Source organism: Callorhinchus milii, unplaced genomic scaffold (assembly GCF_018977255.1).
Source record: "Callorhinchus milii isolate IMCB2004 unplaced genomic scaffold, IMCB_Cmil_1.0 Scaffold1, whole genome shotgun sequence".
NCBI lineage: Eukaryota > Metazoa > Chordata > Chondrichthyes > Chimaeriformes > Callorhinchidae > Callorhinchus > Callorhinchus milii.
The window spans coordinates 117303994-117327282 of record NW_024704742.1 but is presented as its reverse complement, the minus strand read 5'-3'; the positions used below and the strand labels follow the sequence as shown (position 1 = coordinate 117327282).

At 43.2% G+C, this 23289-nt stretch overlaps 1 protein-coding gene and 1 non-coding gene across 2 annotated transcripts in view; one reads left to right on the top strand and one right to left on the bottom strand.

Moving 5' to 3' along the window:
• Positions 1–23289, bottom strand: part of iqgap2 (IQ motif containing GTPase activating protein 2) — a 191218-nt gene that overhangs the window by 84132 nt on the left and 83797 nt on the right. Inside the window, exons 4-5 of the mRNA XM_042334747.1 lie at positions 11166–11243; positions 2310–2386 (exon numbers count right to left, since the gene is read on the bottom strand). Of these exons, the coding sequence (XP_042190681.1) occupies positions 2310–2386; positions 11166–11243 (155 nt within the window). The remainder of the gene's footprint in view (positions 1–2309; positions 2387–11165; positions 11244–23289) is intronic.
• Positions 19259–19331, top strand: trnat-ugu. The gene has a single exon. It is a non-coding gene; the product is annotated as a tRNA-Thr (tRNA).

The following is a 23289-nucleotide window of genomic DNA, read 5'->3' as shown; positions in this document are numbered from 1 at the left end:
TTCTGTAAACGCATTCCTGAACAGCAGGCACCAAACCAACAACAGCGCCTCAGAGTTAGAGCTTTATTCAGCAACCAGCAAAGAAGGCTGGACAGGAAGGAGATTTCTCCTCGTCTTGGACTCGGCATTCATGAGACTTCACAATCCATGGGGACATCTGTTATTTCACAATGTTTTGCTATCACTCTGACTGATTGAAAGAGTCTGAACCACGCTGAGGCACAGTTTAAGGGCATATGTAATCCTTTCCATAGCTAACGTGTCCCCTAAGAGTCTGAGACAGACATCATGGGGGTGTCTTATGGGGCTGTTGTGATGTAATGTTTATCCTGTGAGATATTGGAAATCCTTGCATAGAGGGGTTGATGGGATCCAACAATAGGCACTTATTTTTCATTAGTATCCCCTCTATTCAAGGAATTCCCTGTGGAAATAAGGAGATTTTCAATACATCACAGCAATTCAGATACAATTTAATTTTGCTGTATCCTCATAAAAATGTACATACTGTAAAGTGTGCCTGGGCACTGCAACCTACTTTTATTCAGAAAACAGGACTGAAAGGTTTTAATATATACCCCAATGACGTGTACATCGATCAGGGAAACATTTTCACCCTCGGTCTCCCTTTCAACATTCAAAGGAAATGACTTTCTTTTGTCATAGAAAAAACAGCTGTCGCTACAAAACTCTAAAAATGCATGGTCTCAAAGGTGACTCATAAAAAAGAGTCGTTTTCAAAATATATATTTGAATTTCAGCACTTCAAGACAATAATTCTTTGCTTCGAGGTATTTATTCCTCATGTAAAATTCTATCTATACAAGTGCAAATTGTAAAATTGTGTGTTTACATTGCAACTGTTGTATAGATTATTCTTCCTCTTAGAAGAAATACTCCCTATTAAACTCCTCAATTGAAAAATGGAACAATGCAAAGATTGTGGGATTGAAGATAATAGCAGCGAATAGGTGATCACAATTATTTTCAGTTTAATACCATTTCAGTTTTGCCCTCCCTTGTATTTAGGTGACTTTCAGAAGTCGTTATTGTCCAATTCCCAGCGCCTTGGGTTGTCCTCCTGACGTGAAAGGCGCTATACAAATGTAATTTTGTTGTTGTTGCTGTAATGAATGTTGGAAATTGGGACTAAAATCCCTTATTGATATTGGGCCCTAGTTTGCAATACTTGCAAAAAGGATCATTGTGATTTCCGAAAGTCACTAAGAAGGCCAGAAAGTTGATAGAAGGTGATTTTGTTCTCCATTTGCCAGATTTAGAAAATTAGACTCCATTACTTTAAAAACAACCTCTGTTCTTGATGTACCTGTGCAAACTTGGGCTAAACTCACAGAAACGAGGACCAGATTAAGCAGCTTGCTGTGTTCACATCTCATATTACAGCGTGACTGATGACAAAAGAACGGACAGGAAATGTTCAACTGAGCCAGGAAGTGGGCAATCTGAGTAAAAGCAGATACAACAGAAGCCTGGTACCTGCAGCAACAGGAAACCTTGAGAGATGCAGCACTTCACTTTAAAAGGTGAAATCTCATTTACATTACTCATGGTCCCATTCTGGCTGCTTCATGCAGGTCCAGATTACAGGACGATGACAGGGAGGAAAGCTCCCTCCGGAGATAAGAGTGGAAATGGCCAAGCAAAAGCTGAGATCAAGTGTGTTGTGCTACATGCTAAATTAGTGCAGTGGTAATTCTGCAGAGAAGCTGACAAGCTGAAGTCAAAGGTCATGGATGACAACATGCCTATGTCTGCATTTTCTACCAATAGACTCCCAACAGCAGGTTCAGTCTTTGCAGTTGGTTAGATTTAGTCACAAAAGCGGTAGGCAATTTTCATCAATATCATACTGTTGCTGGATCAGAGATTGACATCATAAACTTTATGCCACACAACAACGAGCACTTATGTAGTATCTTTCACTTAGGATGAAAGCTGCAAATCGCTTCACGGAGACAATAGGAATCATCGAACATGGAAGGAGAAAAAGGAGAATTTATGGGTGGTAACCAAATGCACGGACAAAGAGATACCTTTTTAATGCCATATTCCATTAATTCCCAAACCACTATCATAAATGGGCTTAATTTTTGAAGTCATGCTTATTGGGATACAGTTTCATAAAAAATTTATTTTATCCTCATCACCTTTTCACTCTCTGGAACAGACCACATTTGTGTTGCGCAGGTGACAGCACAAAGACAAAGAAAGATTTACAGCAAATCTACCACCGGCTTCACGGGAACATAGATAATGAAGCAATTCCTATCACGTTCTCAGTTAGTTACCTTAGCGCATGTATGCAGTATATTACCCGAGGCATGTTTTTTCGATCGTAAACATCTGTTGTCTCGGGATAAAAGATCTGAAAGAAAAAGAAAAAAAGTTATTCTTCAAAACCAGACACCTATTAAGTGTTACTTGATGGTTCACTTGACCAAAGTGTCAGGCATCTTCACCAATATTACTAATATGCCTCAAAGTGATGCAAATCAAGTCAAGATTCACTCCCTCTCTCACTGATGCACTGTGACTGCAGCTCCCCATGGAGCTGGGATAGATTTGCTGTATAATAATAATCCTTGCATTTGATATAACCTTATCAATTCATTGAAATGCGTCAAATTATTTCACAGGATTTACTGTAGAGTGTAATGAATGCACATTTCTAGGTGAATGTGGCAGGCAATATGTGCCCAACGATGTCCCACAAATAACCACAAAGTAAATGACCAATTTTATTTGGAGGATTATTAGCCAGGATATCAGGAGAAATTCTCTTTTTGAATCATGCCGCGGGATCTTTTAATACCCACCTGAAGACATACAGACGGGACCTCAGTTTAATATCTCATATGAAGGATGACACCTCCAACAATGCAGCACAACCCCAGCAAGTGAAGTGTCAGCCTAGACTATATGAGTTCAGGGTCTTAGAGTGACACTTGAACCCACAACCTGTAGGACTCCTACAGCAAGTAGAGAAGGATTTTGTTCCTATCATAGATATCCAAATCCTAGGCAGCCCAAGTAACAGAACATTTTCACTGCTTTGTGCCCAGAACTGGCACCTGAGAATAAGTGATTGGCAAGTGCCTATAACATCCTTATAACTGTATTTATTCCACAGCCTCTCTTAATTGGGACAAGTGTTTTTACAGGAAACCTGATCCAAACATTTTATTGAGTAAACTGGCTTTGTGTTCATAAATACCTATCTATAACTAACATCAGTCTGTTGATAGAGGAACTTGGTTTGCAGACAGCATTTTGGCCTTTATACTCCCAAGGCCAAGTGGTTCAACTAATGGGAGAGGTGAGAGGTGAATCCATGAATAGTCCTGGCCATAGGCCACCTAAGCGTGGCAACTGGCCAAATGGCAGCATGACTCAAGATCAAGGACACTTTTTAAAATGCTGAACTCCTGTGGAACACCAACTTTTATGACAATTATAGGGGAAGAAGTTTTAGAAAATTCCACTGTGGCACTGATCAATTTCTCAAAGCACAGCAAGGTGACAGGGCATTACATTCAAAAGATCGATCTTAGATGTTTCCATGTGAATGGCCTTGGCTCTTGCCAATCTGCACCTAATACTTTCCGGAATTAGGTAAGCTGGATGCGTCCCTCCAGGGAGAGAATGCCCATTCTATTTCAATAATCTATCTTTGATTTCCATGGGTAGGTGGGATGCATGGAAATCTCAGCTTGGTTTGGATATTCTTAAGCATGGTGATGAATTTTCGCACGTGTCAGACAAAAAAAAGGCATTCAAATTCAAGTGAACCCCATCCCCCAGCGGATTGAATTCAAGATCCTCACATTTAAATCTCTCTATGGTCTCACCCCTCCCTACCTCTGCCACCTCCTTTACCCATACTAACCCAGCCATTCTCTTCACTCTGCCAACACTGGCCTACTCCACGTCTCCCTCACTATCAGATGTGCTTATAGCCACTTAGCACCTGCTCCTCTGGAACTTCATTCACAGATGCAAATTCAAACTTGCTTCTTGCCTCCCCTCTTTCAAGGTACACCTCAAAACATATTGTTTGGAACATGCTTTTGATCAATTTTCCCCTCTTCACAACACTCCCCACCTCAACTCTCACAGTCAGTTCATCCATTCCAGTACCCAGCCAGAACAGTCAAGTGCTTTGGAACATCCTCCTAATGGGAAAGGGAGTGTATAAATGTAAACTATTGTATCAAAACAAATCATCTGATCAGAACCATAGAATTGGACAGTATGAGATTAATAAGCAGCTACAGTTCTACAGGCACCGAGAGTCTTTCAGTAACTCAGCGTTGTGTCCGTTCTACACGAGTTCACCTTGATAGTGTCAGCGGGATATTCAACTGTGGTGTCTTTGCCATCCCTGATCCAATCTCACCCACGGTCCACTCTGAGAACATGGGCTCTAACTGTGGAGCTGTCAACATGCTTTACCCAAGATCAGTTAACATATATGTAGGACCACAAATTGAACCTGGGAAAGACCCTCCGTGGTCAGTACTGATGGCACCAGCTTTTCCCACTGATCTACAAGGGGAGCCTGAAATAACTCTTATTTCTCAACATAGATCACTGAGAGGCAGAGGAAACTCATGGATGTAGGGAAGGGAATGTCATGCTCTTCTGAAATTTGGGTCAAGACATTTTCTGTTAAACCAACATAATGGAAAGACTACTCCTAACCCATAGCTCTATGTGGAGCTAAGTGGATAAATCAATCCAAGTCTTCTTACATTTTAACAACCTTCACTGCATTTTAGACAAAACATTTTTTTTAGAAAATATTAAATTTTCTACCAAAAATTGCACTCCATAGGGACACTAGACAAACATTGTAATAACACTGTAATAACACGCAAGGCACACACCCAAGTCTGTTTCTCTTTGGGGAGGGGGGAAAGAGATGAAAATAAATACCTTATAGTTTTCACGATCCATTTGATTTCACTATATTTGCATTCGGACATTTTGCGCAAAATGAAATTCAATATGAAAAATAAAAAATTAAAAACTTAGCCTCGACAAAGAGATAAGCAAGCTGAACCCTCAGCTTGAAAATATAGTACCACAAACCAAGAGTTAGCTACATCTGCAAAACAAAAAGCCCAGTCACCTACACAATACACAGTCACTCCACTTTACTATGAATCCTGGAAAGCACTTCGAGATGTTCTCCTAACATGAACGATGCTATATCAAATGCAAGGATTATTTTGCCCATAAAATACAAAGTGAATTGACTTTGTACTACATCCTGTGAAGTGCTTTGAGATGTCTCGATGATGTAATACGGCGCTGTACCAAATGCAAGTATTATTATTATATATATATAGATGTGCTTGCAGTAATTGCAAATACTGCAACATTCCCAAAACAGCACCAATAAAAAATATTTGTTTTAAAACTGAGGGCAGCATATCCAATGTGTTAGATATCTAAGAACTGTCTCAGTAAATGGTATTTGAATCAGCATTCTCCTATTACAACCACTTTTTAAGGAAGGAGAAAAGAGCATTTAAAAACATCTGGACGATTAGACAGTATGGACATGGGATGCAAAACAAATGTCCCCCAGGACTCCAACCAGGAAATGCGGGAAGCAACTGTGAGACACTGACATGTTGTGCAGCAAGTGGTATCAATGCTACAGCGAGAGAAGCCAGACTTAAATGGGTAGAAGCAATCCATATTTAATGCAAAGTCCCTTTTAGCAGCAAGATGGTAAAAGGGGGATTTAAATTACTGGAACATCTCATCATCCACCCCCTCCCCTGTCTCTCCTCCTGACAGACCTTTGCTGGGATATAGTTCCAATGGGGCTCAATTAGCCATTTTCCATGTGTGAATCTAGACAACATGTGGACTATTACAGTCAAGCCTGATCCTGTCCTCAGCAGCAGGTCACTGACTAGCGATCAGTGGTTGATATTTCCCCTCCCTGGGGTGAGGAGAACAATTGTAAATCTCATCCAACATTAACCAGATCTGCAGGGTCTGGGAATCTAACTGGAACATTCACGTTAGTCATAAGTGTCACTAACATAACATCTCTCCTTCCTACCCCTAATTTTAAATGCTTGGTTTCTTATTTATAACAAAGTCAACAGGATGTTTTCTCATGCACATGACTAACAGGAAATGTTTAGACAATACCTCACATTGTTATACCCGAACACATTACATGACGTAGGATACAAACTGGGAAAGCCTCTAGCATTAAATAGGACCAATACAGAGCATAGTAAATGTTTCCAAACATGCCCCAAACCAAAAACGACGTATCGTGTATCATTCAAAAGAGAAGGCATGTTCTCCCAGGTTCTTGCCAAAGGTCCTCGAGATAAAACTGATCATTCACCTTACGGCTGTTTGTAGGACAATCCTGTGTGCAAATTTCCTGCCTTGAGATGTTGATAATAGGTGTTATATCAAATGTAAGGATTCTTATTATATTGCATGAAAATACAAACATCCACACTCTCCATCCCCTCCATGGCTCCAAGATAATCACAATTACAAAAGCACACAATATTAACTGTGGTCGATTGGATAGAGACCATTCTGGTTTTATAGCATCAAGCTACACACCGGAAGGCACAGGTTTAAATTCTTTACTGAGTTAGCTGGCACAGGCACGATGGGCCAAATGGCCTCCTTCTGTGCTGTAATATTCTATGTCAGTGGGGTTAGCAGTTAGGATACGAGATTTGGCCCGAGTGCCATTGGGATAGGGATGAGGGTAAAAAAATCAACCAGGTCCACCAATAGCTATTCAGAGATTCCTGCTGGGAGGTGCATAAATGGATATGCTCAAATTTCCATCTGATTTTAGTCTGCAAGATCACTTTGTCTAACAATTAAGATTGTGAAAAATTGTGACAAATTCTGAAATTCAATATTAATTTGGAAACTGGTTCTTGACAAAAACTTCTTAGAAGCAGAAACAGGATTTCAAATTAAACCTAAATTAAAATTTTTTCCACAATTCTGAGTGAACTTAAATTTTAAGACAAAATGGAATTGTAGGCTAAAACGAGGTGCAATTTTAGGCCTCAGATGAAGACAGGACAGGGTTTGGCTGTGATGCCCCCACTGTATTCAAATAGTCTATCAATATCTACATCCAAAGGCCCCTATGAATAATAACCCTAAGAGGAGTTAGCAGCATTCATGGAAATGTACCCCAGATGAAAGAAAAACAGGTCAAATTACTTCAGGAGAAGAGGAGGATAAATTGGATGATGAATAAAGGAAAGTGACTGATCTGGCTATAGAATGGAAAGTGCTGCAGTGGTTCAAGCAAGCACATACCTCAAGAGAATCGGCTGCATTAGCACATTTTCTTTAATGCAATGAAAACACTCCCACTTAACTAAAGTTTGAATGTTGTTGATAGTGATAACAGATGAGAAATGCTGACTGCATACCTACCCTAAGGCATATTGTCCATACCAACTGGATGGGGGGGGCGGGGGAGAGAGGGAAACAAGATTTAATGAACGAAGTGTGGAACACTGTGTTGAGGTTTTATAGCTGCCAGAAAAGCCTGCTCCAAAAACCTATGCTAAAGTGGCACCAGAGAAAGTCTCACAGAGCAGCTGGAATGCTCACTGAAGTACATTCTTTTATCATCCTTTGTTTTTATATATTATACATTTTTTAAGCGAATTTATCGGAAAAGGCAAAATACACATCTTGTATAATGTCAAGCTACCAGAGTCTAAAATACAGAGATTTCAATTGGGATTCCTTAATCCAGCAATTCCATCTGAAATCTCTGTGCTTCAGACACCAGGGTGGACTCCTCTGCACAGAACTGATGGAAAATGGCTTTGTAGAGGAGAATATTTCAATCACATAACGGTGGCGTTGAAGCTTCTAGATAACAAACCTTGCCTTTTTCAATTCTTCCAAACTAATGTTATAGTTTTAGTGCTCTAACAGTGCTCTGGCAAAGAGTACAAAACCAGTCTCCAAGGACCAGACTCATACAGGACTGGATTTACACGGCATGGATGCTGAGCAGCTTTCAAAAATTCTTAGAATAATGAAAAGCCCAGCATCAAATAGGTTATTTGATCTTAGCTGGTCTACAAAGGAAGGTTTTGCTACTTAAATCTATTAAAAGCTGAAGAAATTTCTCAGGAACATCCTGGGTACTACAGAAGTACTTTGTGAAACAACAAGAACTTGGCTCTGTTAATTAAAAACAAGCATGCCCCCCATGTGCAAGGGACCAATAAACCACACTAGAATATCACAGAGGGGTAGCAGCGGAAGCATCGCAAGCTCTCTTTCCAACACAAACATTATTAAAGTGTTTTTGTTTGTATTTCTGTTCTGTTCACAATAACGTAACAGTAAAGAATGTACATTTTCCAGCAACTTATCAGTTTACATTGATACAGCAGTATGGTGCTAGTGAAGAGCTGTATTGTCAGAGATCCCATTTGGATGAGGCAATAAGTTGAGGCATTGTCTGGGGGATTCAGGAGGATATTAAAGATCCCATGACACTATTCAAAAAGAGCAACTTCTTCCCATGTTTTAGCCAACAATCTTGGAGAAACCCTCCAAACCATCCACATTACATTTGTATAGTGCCCTTCATGTCGGGAGGACGTCCCAGGGCACTGGTCGCTGGTCAGAGATTTGGACCCAAGCAGGGGGTTGGGATCAGGAGGGGTGGAGGGCAGGGGTAGGAGGGTTGCCAAAGGCACGGTCAAAGCATTGAACAACCAATTTATCCAGAGCAGGGTATTAAATTAATCTGGTCGCAAAGGCTATTTATGTTAACACTGTTCACTTGGCTCGCGCCAGCGCCTCAACACCTCAGGCTCTGGCAGCATCAACCTCCATGGTTGCACACTACAACTCACCAAGCCAGTCACGAACCTAGGTGTCCTGTTCGACCCTCAACTGTCTTTTCTCCCCCACATTCAAGCCATGACCTGCTGTGCCTTCCCTCACCTCCATAACATCGCCCGACCGCCACTACCTCACCTCTCAGGCCTCTGAAACTCTTGTTTCATCACCTCCAGACTCGACTATGCAAATGCCTGCTTGTCAACCTTCCCAACTCCTCCCTCCACAGGCTGCAGATAATCCAGAACTCTGTAGCCTGTGACCTTTCCCGCACCAAACTCCATGACCCCATCTCCCCCACTCTCGACCAACTCCATTGGCTCCCTATCCTTCAGAGGATCCAGTTCAAGATCCTGGTCCTCACATACAAAGCCCTCCATGGCCCCACCCCACCCTACCTCTGTGACCTCCTAACCCCCTACCAATCCGCCCGTTCCCTCCGCTCAGCCGGCTCTGGCCTGCTACATGTCCGCTAACCCACCCCATCATTGGCGAGGGAGCCTTCGGCCACTCTGCCCCCAACCTCTGGAATTCCATCCCCCAGTCACTCCACCTCGCCCCCTCCTTAGCCTCCTTCAAGTCCCGCTTCAAAACCCTCCTCTTTGACCATGCCATCGGCCACCCCCCTCCCCTCCCCTCCCTTACCTCGCCAACCCCAGCTCGGGACTGAAATGTTATACTCTGTCCAGTGCCTTGGGACGTCCTCCCAACATGAAAGGCGCTATACAAATGTAATCTTGTTGTTGGTGAACTGCACCATAAAAATAGTTATATATCATGCCACACCTAAAAATGTCTATAGGGAATGTGTGTATATTTCTTAAATATACCAATTTGCACAAAACATCACCCCAACTACATCAAGTTCGTAGTCATCGAAAAAAGTACACAGTGTAATGCTAAGTCTCAATATATAATGCTAAGTCTCAATATTTAACTTAAATCCCCAAATATAAAATTTTTAACGTCATTGAAACAAAAAATACCATCAGGCTATGAAAATGCCATTTAGTACCACTCTGAATTTTACCTTCTCTATATTATTCAATGCTAGTTGTGTGCCATTACATTTTACATGAGCAAACACATTTTGCGTGCCATCTGATTAGCTATTTGTACTAACTCTATGAGCTGTTGGCTTAATGGGAATGTCACTCATGCAATTCAGAATGCAGGGTTGAATATACGTCTTATATTAAAAAGACTTTTCAGAAAATTTCTAGTACAATACAGTTACGTGATTTCTCGTACAATACAATGTGATTTCAGAATCTAATGGGGACGCTGACAAATATTACCCCATGGGCTGCCAAAAGCCAATGGGTTGTATGTTTGACACCACTGATCTAGAGAATTGTTGGTTAGGACATAGGGGAAAAACATTCTCCTTTCAAATAGGATCATGGAATTCTTAAAGTTCGCCCAAACAACAGGCAGAGAGGACCTTGGTTAATGTCTCATCTGATTTATAACATGTAAAGTGCTTCGAGACGTTTATTTTATGTGAAAGGCGTTATATAAACGATGACATTATTATTAGTGCACTGACATCCTAGATAATGAACTCAATACAATGTAACACAATGAGGAGATTAAATGAATTACTCTACTACAGCCATAATATAGAGAGGAACAATGCCATAGAGATTTGCAAGGTGGGTGAGAAAGAACAAGTGTTTTTTCTTTTACTTTCAGCTTTTTATTGAATACATATTTAGTTTTTTGGCTGGTATTGGATCGAAGGATTTGTAGAGAACCAAGCAAGATAGATACTTCTGCTCAGCTCGCAGTAGCAGTAAAGATTCTGACTTTTAGTTAGAAGTCGCAAAGTGGGATTGGTGGATCACCGCGTTTGAAGCTGGACTTTACTCCACTGTATACGGATTCATGTAACATCTTTCATTGTTCTTTGACCTCAATAGTCGCCACATAAATAATGGTTCTGGAGGCATGAACATCAGACGATTTCGCCCCCATTCTTTTCCCTTGGTTCTGTTCAATTATTTTGGTAGTACTACGGTTACATCCCTCTGTGCTCCGGCACTGTCAAGCTCTCTGGGACGCTATCCTAAGAGTTAGGATAACTTTAGACAGATATCTCCTCCTTCTCCAATACAAGATGCTCTCTGCCTTCAAGGATGAAAAAGCTATCTTTATTTGATTCCCCAACCTCCCAAACAAAACATGTTGTGAACATTTTACTTCTTGATTTTTAGAGCAGAGTTTGTGAATGTGCAGGTAATGCACTGTAAAGTGCTTACCTTAGGCAAGCCAACCGACTCCATGGCTCGGAGCCACTTCACTGTATTGTCCGTGTGTCGAAAGTGAAGTCCGGAGCGCTGGGAATGACAAAGTAAATCAAGTTAAACATGAGGCTTCAATTTTCATTCAAGCAAATACAAACATTGCATTATTAAAACAAACAGTGATTTAGACATCGACTTTTCATCTTTGGGGGTCAGGTTCAAATCCTGCCAAAAAATTCCTCCATCTCATGGCTATAAGGGTTCTCAAGGAAATGGGTTTTGGTGGCTGACCCAAGGTCCCAGGGAAAAATTGCTCATTCCATTGGTAAGCTCACTCTGAGCACACAATTCCTGGCTGATGTGGGAAATGGAAAATCTTACACAATGAAAATGGGGAAAATGTGGCTTTGTAGAGTAGGTAAGAACATAAGAAATGGTAGACGAAGAAAGACCAAGGTCCACCTAGTTCGCCTTCCACCTTCCTGGCGGTCACATGCACAAATATCCCGAACTACCTATGTACTATATCCCACAATGTTATTTCCTTAGCCCTTTACTCTGTATCTAACTATACGAACACCCAACTTGATCCCTGCCTCTATTCTGGATTCCAGGACCACTACTGACCGGTTGCCTGTAAGAAATCAAGTTCTGGATGAGTTCTACCTTTTTACAGCTCAATGTTGACAAGACTGAGTCTCTTTTCTTTGGCGCCTCCTCACCTCAGGTGCTGATTGCCTTGAACCACGCAATATTGACACCTCCTCATGAAGTCAGTGGGGAACTTCAGTGTTTTGTTCCGACTCCCAACATCAAGCCTTGCACCCACTCTGGTGAACATCACCTCTGCCACTATCTCATCCACAAGCAGCCGAGACCCTCATCCAGGCCTTCATAACATCCAGGTTCAACTACTCTTAGGTGCTAGGTTCACCAGACTCCCCAGCCCCTTTCTACACAAGATGCAGACCATCCAGAACTTTGCACCCTTGTTCTGCAAGCCCATCATTCATATCCTTGCTCGGCTGCACTGACTACCCGTTCAAGATTCTCATCCTCACTTTGAAATATCTCCACCCTGCCACATACTCTGCTCAGCAATCACCAGCCTGTTTTATGACCTCAGTTTGCTGTGCCCCATCACCATTGGGCAAGCCCTCAGTCATTTGTCCTTCGTTCTCAAACTCCATCCTAGAATTTCTCTGCTTTCAAAACTTGCCTTAAAACTTTTCCTCTGCCATGCTTTCAACAACTATCCCCAGCCACCTCCCTTCCTTCCCTATTTGGGGTCGCAGTCTTCAGTTGTGTGAAGCTCTATGAGACGTCCTCCCAGTGTGAAAGACGCGAGATAATTGTTGCCGTGTTGCAGTACTTTACTGTGGAATGTTTGATGCTGATATTGCGATCCCAAACTAGGAAACTGTTCCATTTCTCAGCACTACCATTCCTCACCTCATTAAGCACAAAAACCATCAATAAAGTTTGAATGTAAATCTATAAAAACTTTGTCAGTAATTGTTCACATATGCACTAAAGTTTGGAAATATAGATTGTAGTTACAGTGACCTAACCAGGGCTCTGCACCTCTTTCCAAAGTCAGCAACAGCAAACTCAATATACCAGAAATAATAATAATCCTTGCATTTTATATAGTTCCTTTTCATGTCTTCTAGAGGTCTCAAAGCACTTCACAGAATATACTGCAAAGTGAATTGACTGTATATTTTTTGGGCAAAACATACAAGGCTTGCCCCCACAAACACAGAGACTCAGATAATACACAATACCACCTTTAATATAAACTATAAGATCCATTTCACTTTCAGCCGCTGTTTATTAATATGTATATTCCCTCTTGCCCACCCACACAAAAGGATTTGGGATGATGACTAGGCTTATAAAGTTATCGATTTAAGTGTCAAAAACAGGTCCAAATTTGTTTGAATTAATTTCCATTGAGGTTTGTTCTGCTGCAGGCAGTTTACAATGAGGTCATTTTCTCGTAAGTGCAAGGTTTTGTAACTCTGCTATGATGCTTGCTGTTGCAAATATTGATGTGGTCATTTCCTGAGGTCCAGCTGTTGACATATTGGAGTTAGTTCTTAAGGACTTTGAATTGATAATATCAATTGTAAAAAAAAAGCCAGTTGCACACTGATAATTATTCCTCCTCTTCTCTCACAGGGAGCTGAAGCCAAGTGATGAACTACCACATTTCTATGTCCAGCGTCATAGTCACTGAAAAGAGACCAGTCACGATCGAAGCACCAAAACCGTGATACAATCAAAGATACTGTTGTGGTCTCACATAACAAGACAGTGATGATACTGAGAATACCATGTGATGAGTTTTCCGTGTGTGTGTCGGAGTGGAAAGAATACTCAAAAATAAAGCCATTAGAGAGAGTTCAGAGTAAAGATTGCTTGAACACAAAAACCTACAGTAGCTAGAACCACAATTAAGTCGCACAAGCAGATGACTAGAATTTAGCAAGACACATCTGAAATCCAACACTAGAATGTTTGGGATTGTCACAGTACGGGTAAACGTGACAGGTTAAATGTACACAACAACAAACAACAACAAATTACATTTGTATGGCGCCTTTCAGGTCGGGAAGAAGTCAATTTCTTTGGGATGTTGAGGAATCCTTCACAGGTATTGATAATAATCCTTGCATCTGATATAGCGCCTTATCACATCTTCGAGACGTCTCAAAGCGCTTCACAGAATGTACTGTAAAATGAATGGATTGTCCATTTTGTGGGTGAACTACGGCAGCCAATTGCGCACAGGACGTCCCACAAACAGTCATGGATTGAGTGACCAAATTATTATTATTATCATCATTATTTTTTATGAAGGAAAATGGTGAGTTAAGGCATGGACCTTCACAGTACATGTTTAATAGGCGTATAAATGTAACACGGTTCCCATAATCCTTGAAGCCTGTATACTGATGACTGCATGTTTCTGCTCATCTTCAAGGCACAAGGCCTCCGAGCTTAATTTTATTGAACAGTGGAAAATGACTCCAAATTGAAATGAATAACTTCCATTGGCATATGGTATGTACATTGGGAGAGGCGAGATGGATGGACATTGCTGGATTGTCCTGGATATCATCATGTAGCAATCAGTAAGTACTGGATACAGGCAACCGCACCAGTGATCTTTAAAAAGGCTAATGCGGTTATAATGGCCTGATAAGCCTTTATGCCCTGAGGGGCATGTATTGTAGCAAACTGAAAGATTACACGTATGGCTAAAAATAAGAAACAGGCAGCAAAAATTTAAAAAGGTTTTTTTCACAAGATAACAGCTGACAAACCACCTTGACTTGACATTACAGATCAGGTAGATATTGGCACGCCCAAGGATATAATTTATTTGAACTTAAATGTAATTTAATTCTGTACAAAAGACGTAAATAAGCTAAAAGCCACAGGAATTACGGATAGAAAATGGGATTCAATAAAACAAAGGCTAAAAATACACAAGAAGAATGTAAGGTAAGACTGAAGGGGAAGTGAGTCCAAACACAGAAATGTCACTGCTTGAATACGTCCCACCTCAATGTGTCATTTTTCCCCCATGAACAACCAGGTTTCCAACATTCACCATAAAGTTGCACCATTTGCTGATGATGGAAGTGGAAGTGGAATGAAGTAAGAGTGGAATGGAGGGAAGAGGCATAACACACAGGAGGCATCAAGAACATGCACTTAATTTGTTTATCTGTTTTAGATCTTCCGATACTATTCTCAGGTAGATACTTTGAGTTCTCTTTTGAAGGAATGTATTAATACAACTTCACTACTCAAAGAAATTCATCCATTCTCTAGTCTTGCTCAAGTCTTTCTACTTTTGAACCTACATCATTTAGTTCTTTCTCAAAGTCAACAATAACAACAACTTTTGTTTATATAATGCCCTTCACAGAGGGCCCTTTTAAAATGTGTCTGGTCATAGCTTCAGCAAATATAAGTAGGCAAACTTATTAAAACAAAACTGACAAGCCTTTTCACTTCATGTGATAACACCTTAATACAATCAGAAAGGATTTATCATAGGTTGGCATCACCAAATTGTCTTAGTGAAGTTCTGCCAAGAAATCTGTTCATAATAAGACTGTGGTATCCCTGGAAAAGTGTCCTGAGCCTGGAAGCTGCGATTAGCTACTGAGGCAGCAGTAAGCAGAGTGAAACGATGGCTGGTGTGATCAGCCTTCACTGTCCCATGATCTGTTATGGCCAGACAGCTTATTAGCTTGCAACTTATCTGATGCTACAGCAACTTTGCACACGTGGTGCTGGAGGCAAGGAAAACAAATTGCCACAATGATTTGCCCTGGGGGAAACCAGATTGTGGGATTATTCAGTGGCTAAGGGAAACTTTTAAAAAACAGACACGTGCTTTAGTAGTTTCAAATTTAATGAGTATTTTCATTTTTTATACTTGGAAACTTGGACGCTCCGCTAGAAGCACCAGATGGCCCTTAGCCTGTTGAATTGTTTCATTAACCATCCGGGCAGCTATGTGAGGCTAATAAAGGAACACAAAATTGTGAGGCAGGTTCCCAGGAGAGCTCCTGTACACTAGAACAACTAGTGATGAGAAGGGTTTGGCAACCGGAGCACATTAAACGCTTGTGCTGACAAAGGGCAGAGGTGAAATCTCCATTAGTAAAGATATAAAGCAACCGCCTGAAAGGGAATCCATTCTCAATGAATTTACATTCCACTTATCCTTGCTCCAAATAAAGGCTTGTTTATGCAGAGTGAGAAAGTTCTCACCAGAAGATGGAAAACTACTGCCTGTTAGAACACTAAACTCCAGTATCCACATTTTGGTGGGATAAGGATTTGATTTCTCTGCATTATATGAGTTCAAAAACTGAGCTATGCTGCTACAATTGACACTAGTTGAAGGCCAAGCACCTATCCACAGAGAAAAAAAGGAAATTTGGTGAGTCATGACAGGCTTTTACTATGTGTATCTCAGCAACTGACTCAGAACAACCTTTGAAGGAGTGTCTAGAATAAGATTGGCTTCCTACTTCCTCAACTGGATGACATGCATAGTTAGAATATGGGTTATGGAAAAATTATGAACAATTTTTCTTGCTCCACATGCCTCTGTTTACCTAGCAGTAAGTAGGAACCCGGTTGTTAATCGATTGGCTGATGGCTTTTCCGGGGTAGTAATAATCCCTTCCAAAAAAATAAATAATAATGATTTGGTCAGTCAATCCACAACTGTTTGTGGGACACTGCTGTGTGCAATTGGCTGTCGCGCTTCGCCCAAAAAATATAGTCAATTCACTTTACAGTATATTCTGTGAAGCGCTTTGAGATGTCTTGAAGATGTGATAAGATGCTATATCAAATGAAAGAATTATTATTATTATTACTTCAAAGACCGGCTGAGAACAAGTAAAACAGGCTCAGTGAGAGAGAATTCCAACCGAGGTTGGATGCTCTGGTTTTCAATTAAGAGTTATGTTTCACAATTTCCCTTTTAATTAAATCTACATTTATCCCACTGACACATTATTGACATGACAAGACATGGTATGTTGGTATCTGGAATTGTTCCTCCTCCAGTTTCTCTTTATTTACTTCTGAAGGGAGTGATTCATGTCAGCACCCAGTCCACAGTCATTTAGCACCTAAGCTAGTGGGCCATTCTTCAACAAGCATCAATTGGTCACTTCACCATTAGGTCTGAACCTGCCCTCGCGCAACATCCACTTGCAGTAGTAGTCACAGCTTTCCCAACCGTAATCTGGCGTCTAAGCTAATTGTGGCTGCTCCAAAGCTATCGAAGCTCCCCTATAGGGGAAGGGGAAGGAGGCAAGTGGGGCAAAGTTACAACGGAATGACAGAATTCAGTCAATCCTCTGAGGCAGTCTCGGTTCCTGAGCAAAGAGGGTCTCTAAAACTCCAAGAAACTAGGATTCTTCCCATTCAACAACAATTTGTTGTTCAACAACTGGCTTTCATTCAGGATAGTATCTTGGAACGCATTCAGCTCCTGTAAACTCTGCAAGCCAAAGCCTTAATGGGTAGCGTGGCTTTAGCTAGCCAAGCAGAGGGAAGCTTGCCAGACAGTGCTCTCAATGGTAAGCTAGCGGTTTTAGTTGATTAAACCAGGAGAACTTCAACACAAACATTGCAACCTCCCCCCCACCCCCTGAATCTTGGCTCTTTCAAAGCTGTGTCTAATACTCTTGGGATTAGGTAAGCAGGGGCAGCCCTCCGTTGAGAGAGTGTGATTTCCAAGCCAGACAGCGAAATTTCTGATGTATATATTGAACTCTCAGTCTGGTTTGGATAATCATAAGCATGGTGTTGAGTTTCCACATGTGTCAGACACCTAGCTGACCAAAAAAAGATGCATTGACCCACTAAGCAACTAAGAGCACTGATACTAACACTTCTATAAACTAAAAGGTCATGATTCCTTTCATGCCAAGCCCAAGTACATAACCATGTCTTGTTTGAACATTTGCATTTAAAATGCATTAAGAGAATTTGAACCCAGTAAGTCTTGGTCTCAAATGGGGGAAAAGCTGAGCCAACTGCTATTCTCATCTGCCACCACTTCATACAGGTTACACTAATGGTCAAAGGATAGCAAACAGGAACATGAATCCCAACTCACTATTCTCTCCCGGGCCATTGTTGCACTGAGGCTAATTAATAGTGGGTCTCAATTGCTTTTCTGGCTTGATTTCAGCTAACTCAGCAAAGATCAGAGATTGGACTTGAGACTGTTCAGGTCTTTAATCATTCAGTATTACACAATACAGTCGCTTTAACAACCAAACCATTGGGGAAGCCTTGGCAAGCCCTGCTTTCATATATTAAGTACTGTTACATTTTTCCAAGGTTTAGAAGTACAAATTCCACCAATTTTAACTTAGCTTTAGTCTATGCGTTCTCTCTGAGGGCCTTTAGGGTGGATGCAGGGAGCTCATTGTGGGAGTGATGTCTTCAATTTGAAGATTGAAGATGACTGCAAGACAGGCATCATTCTTTATCATTCTCTATGACCTTTGCACAAAGCCAGACATCAAGTTATTATTATAATAATAATAATCCTTGCATTTGATATAGCACTTTTCACGTCGGGTGGACGTCCCAAAGTGCTTCACAGAATGTACTGTAAAGTGAATTGACTGTATATTTGTGGGCGAATGCGGCAGCCAATTGCGCACAGCAATGTCCCACAGACAGTCGTAGATTGAAAATGACCAATTTATTATTGTTTTTGGTTTTGGAGGGATTATTATTAGGCATGTGGAGTAAGGAAACTTGCCCAAGGTTTCGCCCTGCCTGGAATTGAACTCAGGTCTCTCACTTGCAAAGCGAGTGCTCTAACCACTGAGCTACAGGACTCCAACTCCAAAGCAAGTTGGAATTGAAGTAAGATTCCTCCAAGATACAGTTCAATATGCTATAATAATTGACAGTTATTTAATGGTGCCCACAACATGGTTATACAGCCAGATGAATGACCCTTTACTGGACCAGTTGTGCTCTACAAAAACAGCTAACAATACAGCACCCTTCACATAAGATAATGTCTGAATGCTTCATAGTGATGGGGTCAGACACACGTAGTGACGGTGGGGGGTGGGGGTGGAGGGAGAGAAGTAACCATAGGTGTGGTTGAAGAGGTAGGTTTTAAAGCAGGACTTAGAGACAGATATTGTCTATCTGTCTTCAACAACTTACATCTTTGAGTCTCAATAGCTTTACAGACAGAAACCAAATTTAACAACACAGCAGTTTTACAAAATAAGAACTTGGGATGGGGGGGTTTCTCTAGGGTCTGGATCAAGTTAGCAACAAATTGGTATGTAGGAGAGTGCAGCGATCCAACAACAACAACAACTTGGATTTATATAGCGCCCTCCATGCCGGATGGCGTCTCAGAGCGCTTCACAGTAACGGATCCCGGAGCCGAGCCGGGGGGAGGGGGAGGAAGGTGACAAAAGGCATGGTTGAAAAGAAAGGTCTTCAGCAGAGACCTGAAAGTAGGAAGAGAAGGGGCGAAGCGAAGCGAGTGAGGAAGGGAGTTCCAGAGCCTCGGGGCATAGTGTCCTGTAGCTCAGTGGTTAGAGCACTCGCTTTGTAAGTGAGAGACCTGGGTTCAATTCCCAGGCAGGGCGAAACCTTGGGCAAGTTTCCTTACTCCACACACCTAATAATAATCCCTCCAAAACCAAACAATAATAAATTGGTCATTTTCAATCTACGACTGCTTGTGGGACATTGCTATGCGCAATTGGCTGCCGCGTTCGCCCACAAATGTACAGTCAATTCACTTTACAGTATATTCTGTGAAGCACTTTGGGACGTCCTCCCGACGTGAAAAGCGCTATATCAAATGCAAGGATTATTATTATTATGATTATTATAGTGGCTGAAGGCACGGCCGCCGAGGGTGGAGCGGAGGACTCGGGGGACAAGGAGGAGGCCAGACCCGGAGGAACGAAGGTAATGGGCACTGTTTTGAGGAGAGAGGTCAGAAAGGTAGGGGGTTGCGAAGGAGTGGAGGGATTTGAAGAGATGGGTGAGGATCTTGAAATTGATCCTCTCTGGGACAGGCAGCTAGTGCAGTCTGTCGAGGACTGGGGTGATCGGGGAGCGGAGTTTGGTGCGGGTGAGAATGCAGGTGGCAGAGTTTTGAATAACCTGGATTTTATGGATGGTAGTGGCAGGGAGACCGGCAAGGAGGGTGTTAGAATAGTCCAGCTGAGAGGTGACAAAGGCATGGACCAGGGTTTCAGCAGCTTTCGGAGAGAGGTAATGGTGGAGACGGGCGATACGTCGGAGGTGGAGGAAAGCAGTCCTGGGGAGGGACCGGATGTAGGTGAGGAAGGATAATTGGGGGTCGAATCTGATGCCTAGGTTGCATACGGGTTCCGAGAGATTTAGGGGGAGGTCGGGTAGGTGGAGGAGGTGAGAACTGTGAGATTTTAGACGTTGACGAGAGCCAAAGAGTATTGCTTCTGTCTTATCAACGTTCAGCTGAAGGAAATTTGCACTCATCCAACCATTGAGGTCTGACAGGCAGGCTGACAGAACATCAGGGGATTGGGGGTCACAAAGAGAGGTGGAAAAATAGAGTTGGGTGTTGTCCGCATACGTGTGGAAATGTACTCCATGTCTGCGGATGACATCTCCAAGGGGGAGCATGTAGATCAGAAAGAGGAAGGGGCCAAGGATTTTATGCTTGGGGGACCCCGCAGGTAACCGGGTGTGAGCGGGAGGAGAAGCCGTTTGTGCAGATGTACTGCTGGCGGTCTGTGAGGTAGGACTCGAACCAGGCGAGTGCGGTCCCACTGAGGTGGATGACGGAGGAAAGGCGGTGAAGGAAGATGGCGTGATCGACTGTGTCGAATGTGGCAGAGAGGTTCAGGAGGACAAGGAAGCAGAAGGACCCCTGGTCACAAATAGAGAGGATGTCGTTTTTGACTTTCACAAGCGCAATCTCTGTATTGTGAGCAGGGCAGAAACCGGATTGGATGGGTTCAAAGAGGGAGTCGGAGGAGAGGTGTGCGCGAAGTTGATTGGCAACATCCAATACCAAGCTAGGCAGGACCAACCTAATCAAAGTTAGGAAAGGTAATAGGCACATGATAGGGGGATGTAGTGGGTAGAGGGTAAGGTCAGATTTCTTCTCACTTTGCTCCTGATGATCCTGCAAAGCAATGCTCTAACGGTAATCTTTACTGTTTATTAGTGAGTACTGGAAAGTGAGTACTAGTTAGTTACATTCAGCAAACTGTAAATGTGAACCTGGGGTTGCCCAATGCCTTAGGTTTTCTAACACAGACTTAGTGTCCGTGGGAAAGATCGGGCACTCCAGAAGATGAGGCATCACAAGACTCCAGCCATCCAGCTTCGCTCTTTCCTCTCCCCCCATTCCCTCTATGAATCCCTCCAATTGAGTTTCCATGCTGCCACAGTACAGAAACAGCCCTGGTCAAAGTCACTAATGACAGTCTGTCCATCTGCGACCAGGGCTCTCTGCCTCCTTGTCCTCCCCAACTTTTCTGCTGCCTTCGATACTGTGAACCATTCTATCCACCTCCATTGCCTCTCAGCTCAATGTTCACAGACCTGCCCTTGCGTGGTTCAAATCCTACCTCTCCCACCGTCTCCACTTTGTCTCCACTAATGGCTTCTCCTACAGCCCCCTCACTGTTATATATGGGTTCCTCAGGGCTCTGTCCTTGGTCCCCTACTTTTTGAACATTTACATGCTCTCTCTTGGTGACATCATCCGTAGGCATGGGATCAGCTTCCATATGTATGTGGCTGACACCCAACTCTACCTCTCTGTCTACACCCTTGATTCCAGGACCACTGCTGTCCTCAGAGACTGCCTGTCGGACATCAAGTCCTGGATGAGAGCAAACTTCTTCTAGCTAAATGTCAACAAGACCGAGACCCTTCTGCTTGGCTCCCATCAGCGCCTCCGAACCTTGGGTGCTGACAGCATCACCTTTCATAGATGCACTCTACATCTCATCGAGCCAATACGGAACTTCCACATCCTGTTTGACCCTCAACTGTCCTTCATCTCCCAAGTCCCTGCCATGACTTGCTCTGCCTTTCTCCATCTCCGCAACATTGTAACTTGGAAGAAGTTACCCCCACAATCCCTAACCGATGCCTTGGAGTCCTCTGAACTCCTCTCCCTCTGGCCTTCAACCCTCACCGACCCCTCTTCTCCTCTCTCCCTCCTCCACAATATCCTCTCCTCCACACTCGATACTCTTGCCCCCATCACTTCCCGCACTGTCTCCTACTCCCGCTCCTCCCCCTGGTACACCACCCACCTCTGCTCACTGAAATGCCAGGTGCGGGCTGCTGAGCGCACCTTTGTCAAATCTGGCCTAACGGTCCACCGACAAATCTGGCTGGACCTCCTCAAAATTTACCGCTCCACTCTAGCCTCGGCCAAGTCGTCCTTCTACTCCAGGATAATCCTGGAGGCGAAGAACAACCCCAGGCTACTGTTTTCCACCACATCCCGACTCCTCCGTCCACCCCGCCACCCCGCGCAGGTCATCTCCTCCAACCTTCACTGCGAGGAGATGCTGGATTTCCTTGAATCCAAGATCAAGGGAATCCGCTCCGCGGTCACTTCCCCTCCAACTTCCACCCACCACCCACCCCTTCCCTCCCACACTCCGACTCCTACCCATCCTCCCCTACACACCTTCGTACCCGTTTCCCCACCCTCTGTCACTGAACTCATCCTATCCCTAAAACCAACCACCTGCTCCCTTGACCCCATCCCCACTCCACTCCTTATCTCCCAGCTCCATTTTCTTGCCCCACACATCACTGACATCATAAACCTGTCCCTCTCCTCTGGCTCTGTCCCCATTCCATTAAAAACTGCCATCATCACGCCCACCCTGAAAAAACCCTCCCTTGATGCGTCGCAGCTATCAAGCTACCGGCCCATCTCCAACCTCCCCTTTCTCTCCAAGGTCTTGGAAAGAGTTGTCGCCTCCCAACTGCGCTCTTTCCTTTCCACCCATTCTCTTTTTGAACCCCTTCAGTCAGGTTTCCGTGCTGCTCATAGCACAGAAACTGCCCTGGTCAAGGTCACCAATGATATCCTGACCATCTGTGACCAGGGCTCCCTCTGTCTCCTCGTCCTCCTCGACCTATCGGCAGCATTCGATACGGTCGACCACGCTATCCTACTCCACCGCTTGTCCTCCCACCTCAACCTTCAAGGCACTGTCCTTGAATGGTTTAGCTCTTACCTTTCCCACCGTCTTCACTTCGTCTCAACGAATGGCTTCTCCTCCACCCCCCGTACTGTCTCATGTGGTGTCCCTCAGGGCTCTGTCCTCGGTCCCCTCCTCTTCACCCTCTATATGCTCCCCCTTGGTGACATCATCCGCAAACATGGGGTTAACTTCCACATGTATGCGGATGACACCCAACTCTACCTTTCCTCCTCTACTCTCAACTCCACGACCACCGATGTCCTGACAGCCTGCCTGTCCGACATCGAGTCCTGGACGAGAGACAACTTTCTTCAGCTCAACGTGCGAAAAACCGAGGCCCTCCTGATTGGCTCACGTCAGCGCCTCCGCAC